We start from the raw sequence: 17,687 nt of genomic DNA, 5'->3' as shown, positions 1-17,687 counted from the left end.
CATACATAAAGTAACTATTAATGTAACTGTTAAATTAGTTACTAGTTATCGAAAAAATGTAACTGAGTTAAGTTACAGTTACAGATGTAGAGAAAGTAACGAAGTTAAGTTAGAGTTACCAAAAAGAAGTAACTGTAACTGTAACTTCGTTACAAGTAACGAGTTACTTCCCAACCCTGATAATTTGTTGAAACATAATAGCGATAGGGGTGTTCATATTTTACGAATATCATCAAGAAAGCTGAGCAATTATCATTATCAATAAACATTCGAATAGAAGTTGCAGATCAATGGCATTGATTATACCTTCGAGTATGGAACATTGAACGAAGGCATTGCCGGTCATTCCGGCCGGACAGGTGCACATAGGCACGTGATTATATACGGAGCACAATGCATTTCGACCGCACGTGCCCGGACAGGGATCCATGCATTTGTTACGCACGCACGTACGATCGTAGGCGCAATCGGTATTCATGACACACTCGGGACGGCAACCCACGTAGGGATCACCCTGGTATTCGGGCAGACATATGCAGATGCCATTGTTGCATCGTGCATTTGGTCCACAAGGGTTTAAATTGCAAGGATCGATAACTGCTGGTGCTGCTGTAAAAGAATGCGGATGAGGAACTGAATATCATGATAGAGCCCGAAATGAAATTTCACGAATATAACGCACGAATTTCTATCACGCTGTACGTCCTAGACGTTGTATTCGTGTCTGTAACATGCATCGAATGTTTCTCTCAATTTGAATATCTGGTGGATGACTAATAATTTCATTGCAGCAAAATAATGTAAAGAAAGATTCTTCTTAATTTAAAGAACGTCTGAAACATCTTGACTTATGCCGAACAACAGTAACATTAAATATCTTTTCAAAAGCTCTTAAACATTCATATTATCGGAGCAAGTTCTCTTGTTATTTGGCATTCGCTTAAAACCAAAACTAATATATTCGAAATGCATAAAAAAGAACATTGTGCATTATAATTTGCGAAATTTTTCTTCGAAAGCAAATCTTTCATGACTTTAGGGTGCGAGGAGTTTCTTACTTGTCGGTCTGGGATAACAATTACTGAAAGGATCACCGGTGTATCCTTCAGGACAGGTGCACACGGGTACGTGATTATAGACTGTGCACAACGAAGTGACGCTGCAGGAACCTAAGCAAGGATCTCTGCATCTTTCATTGCTGCAGGCGAGATTCATCGAGCATTCAGAATTCACGCGGCATTCGGGGCGACAATTTGGCGGTGATCCTCTGTAGGTTGGCAAACAGGAGCACGACGGTGTGCCAACGATATTCCTGCATTCCGCATATATGCCGCATGGAGACGGCAAACAGGGATCTTGGGGGACTATGGGAAAATCTAGCGGTTCTGAAATCCAATAGTAAGACAGGCATAAAACTACTACTCGTCGTTTGTTTTAGAGATGTGGACATAATAAATCAATTGCGTTTATGAGAGTAAAACTAATGAGATGTCATGAAAAAATAATGAATTGTCATTGTATGCCATACGGTGTATTATCGTATGACATTAAATTGTGAGGATCGATATTATGATGTTATAGCGACAAGATTAGAGCAAATTGAGTTGAAGACAACAGTTGCGATAACGTCAGTCGGTTTCAAAGATAAGCCATGATTGGATTATAAAAGATGAACCTCTTGCATGAATCAATAAAGCTGAGGGCCGTGAACTTCTGGCATGAATGGATGAATAAATGAACTGACGGCCGTGAAACTCTGACGCGAATGAACGAAATGAGTAAAGCCGATGATCGTAAACTTATGGCAGGAATGAATGAAGCTGATAAGAGAGACCAAGTTCTTACGTGGAGCGGGGAAACATCTTGTAAAGGGATCCCCGGTATAACCGAGATTGCAGACGCAAATGGGGCTGTGATTGATCACTTTGCATTGTGTGTTTATTCCACACGGGTCCGGGCAGGGCGATATACACTTCTGATTGATGCAAACAAGATCCGGAGAGCATTGGCTGTTCACAACGCATTCGGCGCGACAGCTGGGAGGGCTGCCAATAAAATTCGGAAGACAAGTGCAAACGGCAAGGCCATTTACATCTTGGCATTTACTGTTTGGTCCACAGGGAGATGGGTTGCACGGGTTTGTTTCTGGTAGGACTGTGTGGAGAAAAATATTATTATTTACAAACTATTTCCTACGGATTATTATGGGTAATATGGGTTTTTCTCATGTTCAACTTCGGACTAATACATTTTCCTCGGTAAGACTAAATTCGAATCCATACTAAAAGTAAAGCAATAAAGATCAAAATTTTAAATGTCACAAAATCTCGCGATTAATAAAAAATATATCTCATGTCAATAAAATGGCAATGAATATACCTAAAATTATTTGTTATTTTAAATGGCAAGAAGAAAACGCCTGAGATGTTTAATAAACAATAGACAATTAAATTCTTCTTAATTAAATTTTCAATGAATCTAAAACTTTCTAATATAATTCTACATTATGTATGTGTGTGACCATTCTGTGATGTAGTATGAGGAATCCGAACTTAAAAATATAATAATTAAAATATCCGACATGGAAATAAATCTTACGAGTTTCAACTATCGGGGAACAGAGCGTGAAGGGGTTGCCGGTATAGCCGGGAATGCAAATACAAATCGGCAGATGATTAACCGATTGACATTGGGCATTCATTCCGCATGTTCCTGGGCAAGGGTCTCTGCATTTCAGGCCCACGCACGCCATTCTTGTCAAACAGTCAGAATTTTGTGTGCATTCGGGCCTGCACTCTTCGTAAGGATCGCCTAGATAGTCCGGCAGACAGGTGCACGAGCCGACGCCATTGTTCTCGCGGCAGACGGCATTGAGGCCGCAGGGGGAAGGCTCGCACGGCTTTCTAATGTCTAGGGACGTATCTGATACGAAGAGAAATTTCTCTTAGACTTAATCGAACATGCAGGGTTCTTCTCCAAAAGCTAGTGATAGGCTGAGGGACTTTTGGACTTTCGTCAATTTTCCCTCGCGTTCGCATAAAATCGAATCCCTAGCAAGCAATAAGCCTCATATGGTAGTGCGATATAATAGCTTTGCGTGGTTTCATTGTTGGGTTATCATTTGTTGATAAATATCTCGGCGAGTTTGTTGGTTTTAGTGGGTGACGTTTTCTAATAGCAATTGTTTCATTAAGCGTGTTCAATCTTTCATCAGATTAATTAATCGAGTTAATTACAAGGTACGGTGGTTGGCGGTTATTATTTCTTCGGGAACGGAACAGCTATCCTATAGTTTGGGATCTACAATTGTAGTAAGTGCGTTTTATTAGAATTCGTTAAAATTATTTCTCTAGGGGTTGCGCTCCTTGCGGCAATATTACATATTTCTTGGCGGCGTATCTTTGCGTTATTGGTCCATTCGAGAACGGTACGTGCAGCATGATTATTGGGAGGTCCACAGTATGTCAAAGGTCAGGGTGCTCTTACATGTGAGTGGGTGGTTTAACGGAGTTGTTTCAATGCATCAGTGCGTGCAGTAAACATTTCAACAATTAATCGCAGGGACTGATGTTCTATCGTTTAGTTGCTCAGTGTCGATTAAGGGTAAATGCAGCCAAGAGCCTATTGGGTGTATAGGCCCCGCCACCAGTTTTGTGACCACCTGTTTCATTATTTCCTGCGTTAAGTTTCTGGGTCAGTACGCTCAGGCATGGGGGGTGATTGCGTGCCACATTGCTCCTTCGGTTAATTGTAGGGACTCGGGACACGCACACATAATCCTATGTTATTGACTTTTAATCGGGTGATGAGTGCAATTACGAGCCTAATATCTATAGGCCCCACCACCTAACACACGTGGCTTATTGTCACCTCCTGTTAGAAGTCTCTTTGCGACGGTGTATTACTGTCGCGCACATATCGTCGCGTTAATCTTATGTGATGGTTAAGACACAAGTTTCAATCTCTGATGCGTCTTCTAAAAACTATATAAGCACATGTCTGATAATAACGGGACAGGACGGTGATATTCATCAAACTATTTTTCAAACTTCAGTTAAGTTTTAAAATACTCTATGTACGTCATACTCTAATGTAACAACTGGACAAATTTTTTGGGAAAGATTTCAGCAAATTACAATATTTTTAACAGTTAACTCTGAACAGCGGTATTATTTGACAATGAAGACAAACTCTTGAGCTACCGTCGTGACTTATTATCATTAGTCATATTGTACGGAAATAAAAGCACTTACCTGCCGCGCCTGCATGCAAACGGCGACATTCGCGGAAGGGATCGTAACAAGAAGAAATAAAGGATAGCGATAGTGTACTCACCCTCGGGTAGTCTTTCGCAAGCGCTGAATGGATTTCCGGTGTATCCAGTGGTGCACGCACAAACTGCGTGGTGATTCACTACCGAGCACTGAGCGTTTAGACCGCACAAACCGACACATGGATCGCGACACTTTTGTTGCATACACGCTAACTGCGGCGGACATTCGGGATTGATTGTGCACTCCGGCCGACAATTCGGCGGCAAACCGACATAATTTTCGATACACGAACACGCGGGACTGTCACCTCTCACTTGACACTCCGCATTCGGACCGCAAGGCGACGGCAGACACGGGTTCACTGGCGCAGGTGGTGTTTCTGCAAAATGAATGTTTAATTGAAGAAATTTTTTACTTAATACTAAAACAATTGAAATATTATCCAGAAGATCAATTCACCTCGAATAAAGATAAAAACTAATTCTCAGACAATAAGCAGACTTTTTTTCGCGCATTGTAAATAATTAAAAATTTATAAAAATAAAAACTTCATGGCTAAAAAAATATAGGTATCGTGTTAATTCGATCATTCTAGTAGCTTGGTCAATGTGTAAAGACTTTTACGATTTCGTTATTTCGTATAATCACCGATCGATTGCAATTGATTCAAGTACAAAATATTAAAATTATTTGTGCCGTAATATCTAAGTGACTTACTTGGTTGCGGATAACATATAGTAAAGGGATCGCCTGTAAAAGATTCGGAGCAGCTGCATATCGGATTATGATTAACCACTTGACAGTTTGTATTCTGTCCGCAAGTGCCTGGGCATGGATCTTGACATTTATTATTTAAACACGCTTGTGTCAATGGACAGTCCGCACTGACGACGCATTCTGGTTTGCAAGCGGGTGGACTGCCAATTAAACCAGGCTGACACGAACACACAGCGTGACCACTCGCAACTTTGCAGATGCTGTTTGGTCCGCAAGGCGAAGGTGTGCAAGGTTGCCTAATAGTGTCTACAAATAAGATACAAATAATAGTTATCAGAAACAATAAAGTAAAATAAAATTCAACTTTATTGTACAATTGATATTCGAAATATAAACTGTTTCAGTTTTATACAGAACACATTAAAGAACTGATAAGAGACAAAACTATATAAAAATAATTATATATATATGTATGTATTTTAATATTTATATATTCACATATATACAATTATTTTCTTTGTATTTCACTTAATGCATTATATTTGTACTTCGAAATATTTGTATATATTTCAATTATAAAATATATTTATAGACTTACCATCTGGTATGTGTGGTCGACACAGAAGGAACGGATTCCCGGTGTAACCAGGCGGACAGCTGCACATTGGAACGTGATTAACAACGTCGCAACGTGCATCACGACCGCACGTGCCTGGACAAGGATCCACACAATTTTGATTGATGCAAGTTTTGACGCGAGGGCAATCTGAATTCATTGTACATTCCGGTCGACAATACGAGTACGGAGCTCCGAAGTAGTTGGGCAAACACCTGCAAACACCTTCGTTGCATTCCGCGTTAGGCCCACACGGTGACGGATTGCACAAATCTTCGGGGACCTTTGGTTGTTCTGCAACATTAATTTTTCACGCTTATCAATAAATACAATTATGTAAAAAAATTCAAGAAAAGCAAGCCTTTTGATTTATATTAGTTTGAAATTACAGTTATTAATACGTAATATAATTGCAGTAAATTATCAAATATCAATTAATGTTATTTGAAATTGTGTCTGTTTCTATACGTACATTTGCAACAAAAATTACCGATATTTAAATTTTGGCACAATTTTTTATAACATTGGAAAGAAAATTTATCTGTTCTTTCCAACAAAATACACAAAGCCAGTTTAGAAATTTATACGAGAATACGCACCTCTAATTACTGTGCACAGTGTAAAAGGATCGCCGGAATATCCAGGTTGGCACAAGCAAACTGGTATGTGATTCTGTACTCGACAGTCAGCATTCTGTCCACAGGAACCGATGCAGGGATCACGACATTTTTCCGAGATACAAGCCTGATTCGACGGACAATCTGTATTAACTACGCATTCTGCGCGGCAGTTCGGTGGTATCCCTATGTAATTTTTCAAGCAAGTACACGCGGCTTGATTATTAACAACTTTGCACTCCGCATAGAGTCCACATGGACTAGGGAAACAAGGGTCCACCGGTGGTAGCGGCACAACTAAAAAATTAAATACGTATATGATAGTAGTAATATATAATTTTTTAATATAATTCTTACACAAAAAGTAAGCAAAATAAATTAAAGTTAATTAAATATATCAGGACAATTACCGGGTTCAGGGAAACATCTGGAGAAGGGATCTCCCGTCTTTCCTTGTGGACAACTGCAGAGCGGATTGTGATTGATAACCCGGCAGTTGGCTTCGATTCCACACGTGCCAGGACATGGGTCAGTACATTTGTATTTGTAGCATGCTCTGTTTTGCGGACATTCCGAATTGACGACACATTCCGGCTTGCAATTCGGCGGGCCACCCACGAAAGACTCTTGGCACGTGCACACGGCCTGGTTGTTAATAGCACGGCACAAGCTGTTCGGTCCGCAGGGTGAAGGCGAGCACGGATCCCTGACGGTAGGTTCGGTATCAATTTCCGGTTGAAGGGTGCAGATTGTAAATGGATCTCCAATATATCCAGGCTCGCAAGTGCACGTAGGTATATGATTGATCACTGAACACTGCGCTCGGACGCCGCATACACCTGGGCAAGGATCCTTGCATTTGTTACGATCGCAAGCCTTGTTTGTAGGGCAATCCGCACTGAGGACACACTCCGGTTGACAGCCCTCGTAAGGATTTCCTTGATAGTCATCGATACATATGCAAGCACCAGCATTGTCCCGTTGTTGACAGATCGCATTGGCTCCGCACGGCGAAGGTTCGCACGGATTCATCGGTTCCTCTAAAAAAAAAACATCCGATATTTATTGCTTCAAGATTGACTAGCTCAAAAAAATGTAATGTTGTAAGTAGAAACACAAAGTTAATTATGCATAGAAATAGATGGACGATTTGATTGAAGTAAAATGTTGGCACTCTTGCAGATATAATTGATGAAATTAACAAACGGACGTACCTTCCAACACACATTGCACGAACGGATTGCCCGCATAGCCGAACCTACACGAACAAGTCACTGCGTGATTCACTACTTTGCATTCAGCGTTATCTCCGCAGGATCCAGGACATGGGTCTTTACACTTCATGTTTATGCAGGATTTTTCCGTTGGACAATCGGGATTGATCAAACACTCCGGCCGGCATGAAGGCGGAGTGCCGATGTATGTAGGTAGACACGAACACGATGGCTGTCCATTTGTATTTTGACAAAGCGCGTTTGGTCCACATGGTGAAGGAGTGCAAGGATCGCCCTGATCCTTAGGTTCCGATGGTACTAAAATGTTGACGGCAACATTTTGGATTTGCTCACTCAATTCGCGTTTTATTCAAGCTATTGCAAATCTCTTTTACGTTTATTATAATTTAAAAAACTGGTGAAATCGATTATTAATGTGTGCAATTCTTGAACATTATTGAAATTATATGTCATATCATTTTATTTGTTATCGTATAATTTAATTGTTCTTACTTGGAATATCGTAACAACTTCTGAACGGATCTCCAGTCTGCCCAGGAAGACAACTACATATCGGCGAATGGTTGATCACTTCGCATCTCGCGTTTAAGCCGCAGGAACCTAGACAAGGATCTGTGCACTTCTTGTTTACGCAGGCTCGTGTTGGCGGACATTCAGAGCTAACGAGACACTCTGGTCTACACGATGGCGGAGAACCAAGGTAGCCTCGGAGACAAGAGCACACAGCGTGGTCTTCAATGTTGCGACATTGACTGTTCGGTCCGCAGGGAGAGGGCGAGCACGGATCTTTTCGGGAGTCGGGCACTGCGGCACATACGAGACAAATTAATTTTGCATTATCCTGAATTGGCTTAAAGATCTATGGAAAATATGATACTAGTAATGTTGATCGAAACGAATACAGAAAAAAACAAATCTTTTCTTACATACCTCTAGGTTGAACACGACAACTGACAAACGGATCGCCGACATATCCGGATGGACAGGAGCAAACGGGTATGTGATTCACCACGTCACATCGCGCGTTTTGGCCACATATCCCGGGACAGGGGTCCTTGCATTTGTTTTTCAGGCAAGTTTTGTCGCGGGCACATTCTGAATTGAGGATGCATTCGGGACGGCAGGCCTCATAAGGATTGCCGATGTACTCGGGCAAGCATCTACATTCACCGTTATCGCATATGGCGTTCGGGCCACACGGGGATAGAGCGCAAGGATCCGTGGACGGCGGTTCTGTAACTACAAGATAATACACTGTTAAAGATAAATTGTTAAATTAGATTGCTTCAATTGTAATTAACTTTTCGAAAACAACTCATATTAATGACGCGTTGCTCGTTACTCTGTTTACCTGGTGGAATAATGCTACATTGCGTAAATGGATCTCCGGTGAAACCTTCCATGCACGTGCAAACCGGGAGATGGTTTAATACGTGACATTGAGCGTTTATTCCGCACGAGCCTGGGCACGGGTCCGCGCACTTCTGATTGACACACGCGAGGTGACTCTTACATTCGGAACTTAAAATGCACTCCGGCCGACATTGCGGCGGTACACCGATGTAATTTGGCAAGCAGGAGCAAGCAGGATTGCCGGATATTATTTGACACAAAGAATTCGGGCCACAAGGTGACGGGGTGCAAGACGGTGGCCGCTCAGTTATCGGAAAATCGGTAGTAACTGAAAAAAAAGTTATTATATATTTTTTATGTCGGAGAAACGTGTGTGCAATTAAAAAGAGTTTGTAATGTCAATAATACATATCCTCTTGCAAATAATTAATAAATATGTGCAATGCAATAAGCAAAAATGTAACATTGAATACTCATATGACGGAAACATGATCAAAAGTAATACAATTTTATCCAAGTCAAAGTTCTAGAATATTCATGTTGACGTTGATGCAAACGTATAAAATATGTGCTTACTATGTGGCGAGCAGAAAGTGAAAGGATCCCCTGTGAAACCGGCAGGGCAAGTGCAAATCGGATTGTGGTTTTTGGTAATACATTGCGCCCTCAATCCACAGGTGTTCGGACAAGGATCTGCGCATTTCTTATTTACACACGCTAGATGAGGTGGACACTCGGCATTAACGATACATTCTGGTCTGCACGATGGTGGGATGCCCCTATACTCTGGTAAACAAGAGCACACAGCTTGACCGTTGACGACTCGGCATTTACTGTTGGGCCCACAAGGTGATGGAGAGCATGGTTCCACGGTTTCTGAGAAAAATAGCGTTACATTTTTTTTATAGATTTTTAGTTCCACGCAATAATTATTTTGGAAAGATATTTATCTAAAGTGTGGTTTAATAGTTATCATTATCGCAGTTTCTTTGCGCGATTAATAATAATACGTATATACGTACACCGAAAAGAAAATCTGATAGATTCTACCAGTCGTCTGTTAGAAAATGGACGAATCAGAATTCCTTTAGGATTTACCAGATGTGTAGTAAAGTCTAGCAAACTTCTGGTTATGAAATGTCTTTCATGGTAAATCCTGAAGGAATTCTGATTCGTCCATTTTCTAACAGACGACTGGTTGAGTCTATCAGAATTTTTTTCAGTGCATTGATAATAGTGATAATACTATATTAATACAATATGGTTAACACAATGCCAGCAATATTATTAGCGTCATTTTCACTGTGCTAATATTTTTTTTGCATCTACCAATTATCCCATTTACATTTTATTATCAAAACTTACTTATCATCTCCTCAATTTCACAAGCGAAATATGGATCTCCGGTATATCCCGGTGGACACAGGCAGACAGGAACGTGCGCTTGTACGTTACAGATAGACAACGTTCCACATGTGTTTGGGCACGGATCTGTGCATTTGAAACCAACACACGCCAGCTGCGGCGCGCAGTCGGTGTTTGCTTCGCATTCCCTGTGGCATCCCTTGATGATATCGTAAGGATCGCCTATCAGGTCAGGCGGACATCCGCAGGCGCCAGCTCCGTTTCTTTCGCGACATTGCGCATTGGGGCCGCAAGGATTCGGCGAGCACGGATTCGATACAGTCCTGTCTGTCGCTACAAAAACACGCGGGACAAAAATTTATATAATATTTACGCAGAACACAGTGTATATTCAAACACCATCTTCGACGATCTAAATTCACTGGATATCCGAGTTTTTACTCACCTGGCGGAGATTCCAGGACACAGCGTACGGTGGGATCGCCTTCGTATCCCTCTGGGCAGGTACAAATCGGGACGTGATTCTGCACCGTGCATCTGGCGACTTCGCCGCAGGCACCGGGGCAAGGATTCTTGCATCTCTGATTGATGCACGCTGCGGTATTTAAGCATTCCGAGCTGTCGGTGCACTCTGGCCTGCAGTTCGGCGGACGACCAATGTAGTTCTGCAAGCAGGAACATGCTGGATGCGAGCCTATAACTCTGCACTGCGAGTTCGGGCCACATGGATTCGGCAAACAAGGATCTCCTTCCCCTTTTGGCAACGGCGATGTGGTACTAATTCTGGTGCAGTGCACGAAGGGATCGCCGGAGTAGCCGCTGGCGCAGCTGCAGATGGGATTGTGGTTCACCGTTAGGCAGTTCGTGTTTTGCCCGCAAGAACCTGGGCATGGGTCCGCGCACTTGTTATTAATGCACGCCCTGTTCTGTGGACACTCAGAACTGACAATGCAACCCGGTCGGCAGTTCGGCGGGACTCCGGAGAATCCCGGTTGGCAGAGGCACACCGCGTGTCCGTCGTGCGTTCGACAGTTGCTGTTGGGTCCGCACGGCGACGGATCGCAGGGATTGATCGGCACAGGCAACGGCGTCACGACGTCGATGACGGTACAGCCGTTCACCGGATCGCCGGTATAACCGGGCAGGCAGGAGCACATTGGAGCATGATTGACCACGCGGCAAGTAGCGTCTTGGCCGCAAGTGCCTGGGCACGGATTGACGCACTTGTTGTTCAGGCAGGCCTTGCTGCGGTCGCAGTCGGCGTTGGTCACGCATTCGGGTCTACAAGCGATGTACGGATCGCCAAAGTACTGCGGTAAGCACGTGCAGGATCCGACGCCGTTTCGTTCGTTGCACACTGCGTTGGCGCCACACGGTGACGGATTGCACGGCGTGCGTGGCTGCTCCGTCGTAATAGGCGCTGGAAACAATCAATTATACAATGAAATAATGAATATTAGAAGACAAATAGCTAATAAAAGTAACTATATATTAATTTAACACCTTGCGAGGTCTTTGCAAACGCGTACCTTCTACAATGGGTATACATTCTGTGAACGGATCGCCCGTGTAGCCGTTGTTACAGATGCAGACGGGATTGTGTTTCACAACATTGCAATACGTATTCACGCCGCAAGAGCCCGGGCACGGGTCCACGCACTGTTCGTTTTGACATGCCAGATTTCCGGGGCATCCTTCATTTATGACACACTCGGGACGGCAATTTGGTGCGCGGCCCACGTAATTCGGTAAGCATGAACACGCCGGGAAACCGTCAATCACCCGACACTGGGAATTCGGCCCGCATGGCGAAGGGACGCACGGATTGCCGCTTGGCCTCGGTATCGGTGTCACTTCTGTTATAATCATAATTTGTGATTGCGTTTCAATACATCAGGATAGTTGCGGTATATTCAATTTGTAATTCAAGTAATAGAGAAAATATTTAAAAAGTGTATATAAATTATTCAAATATCCAATATACTGAAAATAAAAGTCTTAAGACGATGGCCAAAAGAATTTCGAAACTTGCCTTCCTTAGCGCAACCGAAGAACGGATCCCCGCTATAGCCAATCGCGCATATGCAGACTGGATTATGATTGATCACTCGGCAGTCCGCATTTACACCGCACGTGCCGGGACATGGATCTTTGCATCTCTGATTGATACACGCTGTGCTCGGACTACAGTCCGTACTGACTACACACTCCGGCCGGCACGACGGTGGACTGCCGATGTAATTAGGTTGACAGGAGCACACTGCGTGATTATCAATAACGCGGCAATTGCTGTACGGTCCACAGGGAGATGGTTGGCACGTATCGCCTGGTACTGCAGGCGCTATGACAGATCAATCACGTTATAAATCCTTCTTTACTCGTGTCAGAAAAAAGTATCACTGACGTACTTATCGGTATGTGGCAAGACGTAAGTGGATCACCGGTGTAACCAGAGAGGCAACTGCAGGATGGCTGATGATTGTAGACTTGGCATTGCGCGTTAATTCCGCACGCTCCCACACACGGATCCTTGCATTTGTTGTTAATGCAAGCCTTCGTGTGAGCGCAGTCCGAATTTTGAACGCATTCCGGCCTGCAGCCCTCATAGGGATCGCCGGTGTAATCAGGCAGACAAGTGCAAGATCCCGCGCCATTACGTTCTTTACATACGGCGTTCGTGCCGCACGGTGAGGGATCGCACGGCAGTTGCACCGGGAAAACAGCTACGGGGCAAAAATATCTCTCTTCGAAGTATGCAACAATATATCAATTTAAGATAAATTCGTCAAAATCGTACCTTTGGCGCAGCCTGAGAAAGGATCTCCTTCATAGCCTTCGTAACAGTGACATATAGGCCGATGATTTTGAACCGTGCAATTAGTGTTAAAACCGCATGATCCAACGCATGGATCCAAACATTTCTTTTGAATGCAAGCTAAGGAGCTAATGCAGTCCTGATCGATCACACACTCTGGCCTACAGTTCGGCGGTGCTCCGAACATGCCACTGATGCACGTGCATATTGGATGATCCTCTTGGACGCGACAATCAGCGTTAGACCCGCAAGGCGATGGCAAACAAGGATTTGTTGTTGGCGGTAAAGGTTCTGAAAGGAGTGTAATAGATTAAATAATATTTCATATCATTTCGAAAAACTTTCTCACCTTAACTTGGTAATGAATGCATTACTTGCTTAACTCGAAATATTAAAATTTATCAAGTACCTTCGATTCTATTGCGTTTCTCCTTGTGACATAAATCTTCTGATTTTAGAAAACTTTGTGTCACATATTTGAAAGCAGGAAAAATCTTTATCTAACTTATTTACTATCTTACTTCCTATATAATCAGCAATACTTTATCAAAATTAGAATAAACTAGGAAGGTACTCTCTTTATTTAATAGAAATCTACTATTACACTAAAGATATATTAATATAAGGTATTACCTTCTTTGAGGCAATAAGTGAATGGATCACCGGCAAATTGACGAGGACAACTGCAGATCGGATTGTGATTGATGACCTGGCAGTCAGCGTTCAAGCCACACAATCCTGGGCAAGGATCATTACACTTTTGATTAATGCAAGCCAGGTGAGCCGGGCATTCCGTACTGACGAGACACTCCGGACGGCAATGCGGCGGAGTGCCTTGGTAGCCCGGACTACATGAGCAAACTGCACGATCGTTCATTACACGGCAGATACTGTGTGGACCGCATGGCGATGGCATGCACGGATTCTGATCCGGAACTACTACAAGAAATAAAATTGAATTAGACTTATCGTTACATTAATATTGTTGTTACAGTTAATGTAAATTTATCCTTTAATTGTTAATATATATATCTTTTAGATTAAAATAAGATATTTTATGAAAACAGGCAGACACAAAAATTTTGAAAAATTACGCAAACTAACAGTTTACTGCGTTCGATATTCTAAATTTAAGAAGAAATATTCTATCGTCTAAATTAGTGCAGTATTGTGTGTAATAAATGAAACAAGTCACGTGTGAAGTATGCAAATTGAAATGTATCCACGTACAAGGTCTCTCTATTTTACAGGCTCTGAACGGATCTCCGGTATATCCTGGCAAGCAAGAACACATCGGAAGATGATCGATGACTTCGCAATGCGCGTTAGCGCCACACACGCCCGGGCATGGATCTCTGCAATGCTGATTGAAACAAGCTAGATGACTCTCGCAATCCCGATTAATGATGCACTCGGCCTCGCAACCGTCTATATAGGGATTGCCAACAAATGGCGGTACGCATGTGCATTTGGCTATGCCGTCGATCGCCGTGCAAATAGCGTTTTTGCCACAAGGTGATAATAGACAAGGATCATATGGCTCCTCTGGTCGTGCTGTAATAATAGTAAAATGTTTTATTGTGGATTATTTAAAACTGTTTAAGCTCTTTATTACAGTTATATTATTCAAGATGTTTGACATAGAAGATTGCAAAAAACCCCTTCAAATTAATATTAAACATAAAAAAATTATAAACGAGATAATGAAAAAGATAAAGTATTAAAAAAATTTCTCAATTAAAATTTGTAAAAATTTATACGTGCAGATTCAATAGTTTGTTTAATTAAAAAATTAGAATTACGAGATATCATTTTTGATAATTTAGAAAATTTTTTAGAAATAAACTCTTTCCATTTTACTTTTGCGCTATTCAATAATTAATAACAATTACCTCCGCAACTCTTGTACGGGTTTCCAATCGTGAGATCTGGACAGTAGCAAGGTGGTACCCTCGTGCTGTTGCACCTTGCCCCGAAGCCACATGGATTAAATTCGCACTGATCAGCTTTCGGCACGCATCCTCGAATAGTATTGGGACTTTCGATGTATCCAGATAGACAGGTACACTTTGCGTAACCATTGTCCAACACAGAACAGCGAGTATTGGGACCACACGGAGAAGGATCGCAGGAAGTGCTAGGAAGTGTGCAGGGAAAATGTGGCGGTTCACCCTCGTATCCTGGCAAACAGAAGCACTTCACCTGTCCATTCACCACTCGGCATCCTGAGTTGACGCCGCAGGGATTACCTTCGCACTGGTCACCTTCGGGTACTAGACGCATTACAAGATCGATTTGTTAAAAATTAATGTTTGTTACATCTTGTTATATTTGAATCTACATTTATACGTATCTACATTAATAATTTGAAGCATACAGACGGTGTCACAATTATATTTAATAAAAAGTGTGTACGTACTGCACTGCTCGAACGGACTTCCAGTTAGACCTTTTGGACAGAAGCAGACGGGATTTCCATTGTCATTTTCGCATAAAGCATTCAAACCGCACGGATTTGGAACGCAAGGATCAACAGCGGACACTATCTCCTGACAGCCAATGTGAGGATTTCCTTGATATCCTGGAAGGCACGTACACTGCGCTTGATGATTACTAGACACACACTTTGCATTATCTCCGCAATCAAACTCGACGCAAGGATTAATGCACAGCCTGTTGTGTCGATCACAGTATTTGTGCGGAGGACAGTCTTCATTGTACTGGCAAATATTCTTCGTTTCTTCCACTGAAATCGTAGGATGTGCTTATTTATATTTTTACATATATTTATTTGTAAATTTCTAATTAAAATCCATTATTAAACTTTCATAAAATTTTATCAGCTATAAGACATTACTTGTAACTTTTATGTGCACTAATAATTTGCATCAGATTTTCGTGTCAACTGTTCTAAATATTTGATAAAGTAATATCGATTTATACCATGTAATTTTATCGTACGCTATTTTAAGTTGTAATATTGATTTGATGTCTCATTGTGAAACTTACGCAAATCGCAATAAGAGAATCCATTTCCGTGATAGCCTTCTTCACAACTGCAGTCTGCTCCATGATTCGTATTAATACAAATAGCGTGTTCCGCACAAGGATTTCGAACAAGGCACGGTTCCTGGCAAGTGTGCCCAATGCACACTTCTGTCAGGGGGCAATCCCTGTCGCTAGTGCAACCCGCTAGAGAAAGAGTGGGAAGGCCCATGTAACCCCAGGAAGTGTGCACAAGTATAAGAATCGAGATAAAGGAAGTTCTCTTTGCATAGCAATGTGATTCTCTTGATCTTTGTGTGCAAAAGAGTATGCGAATCATTAATCGGGAGAAAAACATTTTCCGAGACAAGAGAGATGTATTCAGAAAGAATATGACGAATATCTTAAAGAGATCATTCTTCGTGATCGTGCACGAGATAGTTGTATCGAAAATGAACATTTTGTGCTTTGTATGAAGGGTCTTATATATAATTTGTGAAATATGTACGTGAGATATGTACAGTACATACATATTTACAAATCTCTCGGTGGCTATAAAGAGAAACTGAAAATAAAATCGAATGAAACCGAGCACAGTGCTGGCGATGGTACGAACCTTTGATGCAAGTGTTTGTCGATGGGTCGCATTGCGTGCCAGGTGGGCAGTAAGGACACTCCGCCTCATTTGTGTCCACTGATAAAATCGTATAAAATAATAAATAATTTTTTCATCGCGGAATGCAAAATTTTATGCAAAATACTACTCGATTTAATCGCAAACGTACCTTTGACGCAGACCGGCCTATGATATTGAACATGGCAAGCTTCGACGAAGTCGCACGGATTGCCCAAAGCGCAAGGATTCACGCATTGATGATTTACGCAAGCCAATTGGATGGGACAGTCGTTGTGCGTTGTACATTTCACGTCTAACGAAACAAATGTTCATTAGAAAAATGTTACAAACGACGAAAGCGTCGTGAAATGTTAATGTACATGTCCCAACAGAAAAACTATTTAATCTCAGTTTTAACTGCAATCTTCATATGTTCTATCAAAAACGGCAGCTATGAAACAACATACATTTACTTAGATCTATCGTATTGGTGTTGTCAGTGCAATACATAAACATAAATACACAAGGACGATGTACTTTTTCCTTTAAGACATATAGTGATATTCGTGTTACATGTGTCAAGTATAGCAGCTAAAACACACATTGACGCGTCTACTTCGAGCAAAATTATCTTTCATCTGTCAGACGCTCTAATTTCTTCATAATTAATCATTCAGATTTTATAGCAAAACTTTTTCTTTGTGAACGACATGCCACAATGTGACATCACTGTATATCATAGATTTGCGTAAGATAATTTTCTCTGAGCGCAGACGATTGAAATTGCAGTTCATTATACACAAGTTAGATACAAACAAGCTATAAGAGAGAAAGTCGTGCATAAGCATTAATGTACATCATGCGTAGAGCGCTAATGCAGCAGTCCTTTGTCTGCATTTGGGAAAGCAGTGTCTGACTGCTAATTAAAACTTTTCGACTCGGTCGTCATGTGGGACAGACAGATAGATAGATCGATTTATGGGCCGCCCTTAGGGTATCGATCGCATTCTCATTCATGAATTTACACCGATGAGCCATTTCGTGAAATGACTGATTTGACAAGCAGTGTCTACAATCTCCAGAATTGGTTGCTT

General features: G+C 41.9%; 1 protein-coding gene across 1 annotated transcript in view; it reads right to left on the bottom strand.

Moving 5' to 3' along the window:
* LOC105560058 overlaps positions 1-17,687 on the bottom strand; it is a 117,810-nt gene that overhangs the window by 35,251 nt on the left and 64,872 nt on the right. Inside the window, exons 43-69 of the mRNA XM_012008806.1 lie at positions 16,763-16,906; positions 16,594-16,671; positions 16,002-16,529; positions 15,412-15,738; positions 14,885-15,265; positions 14,223-14,546; positions 13,626-13,931; positions 12,975-13,283; positions 12,586-12,900; positions 12,210-12,518; positions 11,707-12,033; positions 10,623-11,597; positions 10,178-10,510; positions 9,389-9,688; positions 8,811-9,140; positions 8,390-8,698; positions 7,952-8,263; positions 7,439-7,756; positions 6,635-7,264; positions 6,207-6,521; positions 5,590-5,901; positions 4,992-5,297; positions 4,336-4,653; positions 2,599-2,922; positions 1,694-2,154; positions 1,059-1,434; positions 307-633 (exon numbers count right to left, since the gene is read on the bottom strand). Of these exons, the coding sequence (XP_011864196.1) occupies positions 307-633; positions 1,059-1,434; positions 1,694-2,154; positions 2,599-2,922; positions 4,336-4,653; positions 4,992-5,297; positions 5,590-5,901; positions 6,207-6,521; positions 6,635-7,264; positions 7,439-7,756; positions 7,952-8,263; positions 8,390-8,698; positions 8,811-9,140; positions 9,389-9,688; positions 10,178-10,510; positions 10,623-11,597; positions 11,707-12,033; positions 12,210-12,518; positions 12,586-12,900; positions 12,975-13,283; positions 13,626-13,931; positions 14,223-14,546; positions 14,885-15,265; positions 15,412-15,738; positions 16,002-16,529; positions 16,594-16,671; positions 16,763-16,906 (9,594 nt within the window). The remainder of the gene's footprint in view (positions 1-306; positions 634-1,058; positions 1,435-1,693; positions 2,155-2,598; positions 2,923-4,335; positions 4,654-4,991; positions 5,298-5,589; positions 5,902-6,206; positions 6,522-6,634; positions 7,265-7,438; positions 7,757-7,951; positions 8,264-8,389; positions 8,699-8,810; positions 9,141-9,388; positions 9,689-10,177; positions 10,511-10,622; positions 11,598-11,706; positions 12,034-12,209; positions 12,519-12,585; positions 12,901-12,974; positions 13,284-13,625; positions 13,932-14,222; positions 14,547-14,884; positions 15,266-15,411; positions 15,739-16,001; positions 16,530-16,593; positions 16,672-16,762; positions 16,907-17,687) is intronic.

Source organism: Vollenhovia emeryi, unplaced genomic scaffold (genome assembly GCF_000949405.1).
Source record: "Vollenhovia emeryi isolate VEMERY1.0 unplaced genomic scaffold, V.emery_V1.0 DF939243.1, whole genome shotgun sequence".
Lineage (NCBI taxonomy): Eukaryota > Metazoa > Arthropoda > Insecta > Hymenoptera > Formicidae > Vollenhovia > Vollenhovia emeryi.
Note: the sequence above shows the minus strand (reverse complement) of the source record. Positions and strands in the feature narration are given on the sequence as shown.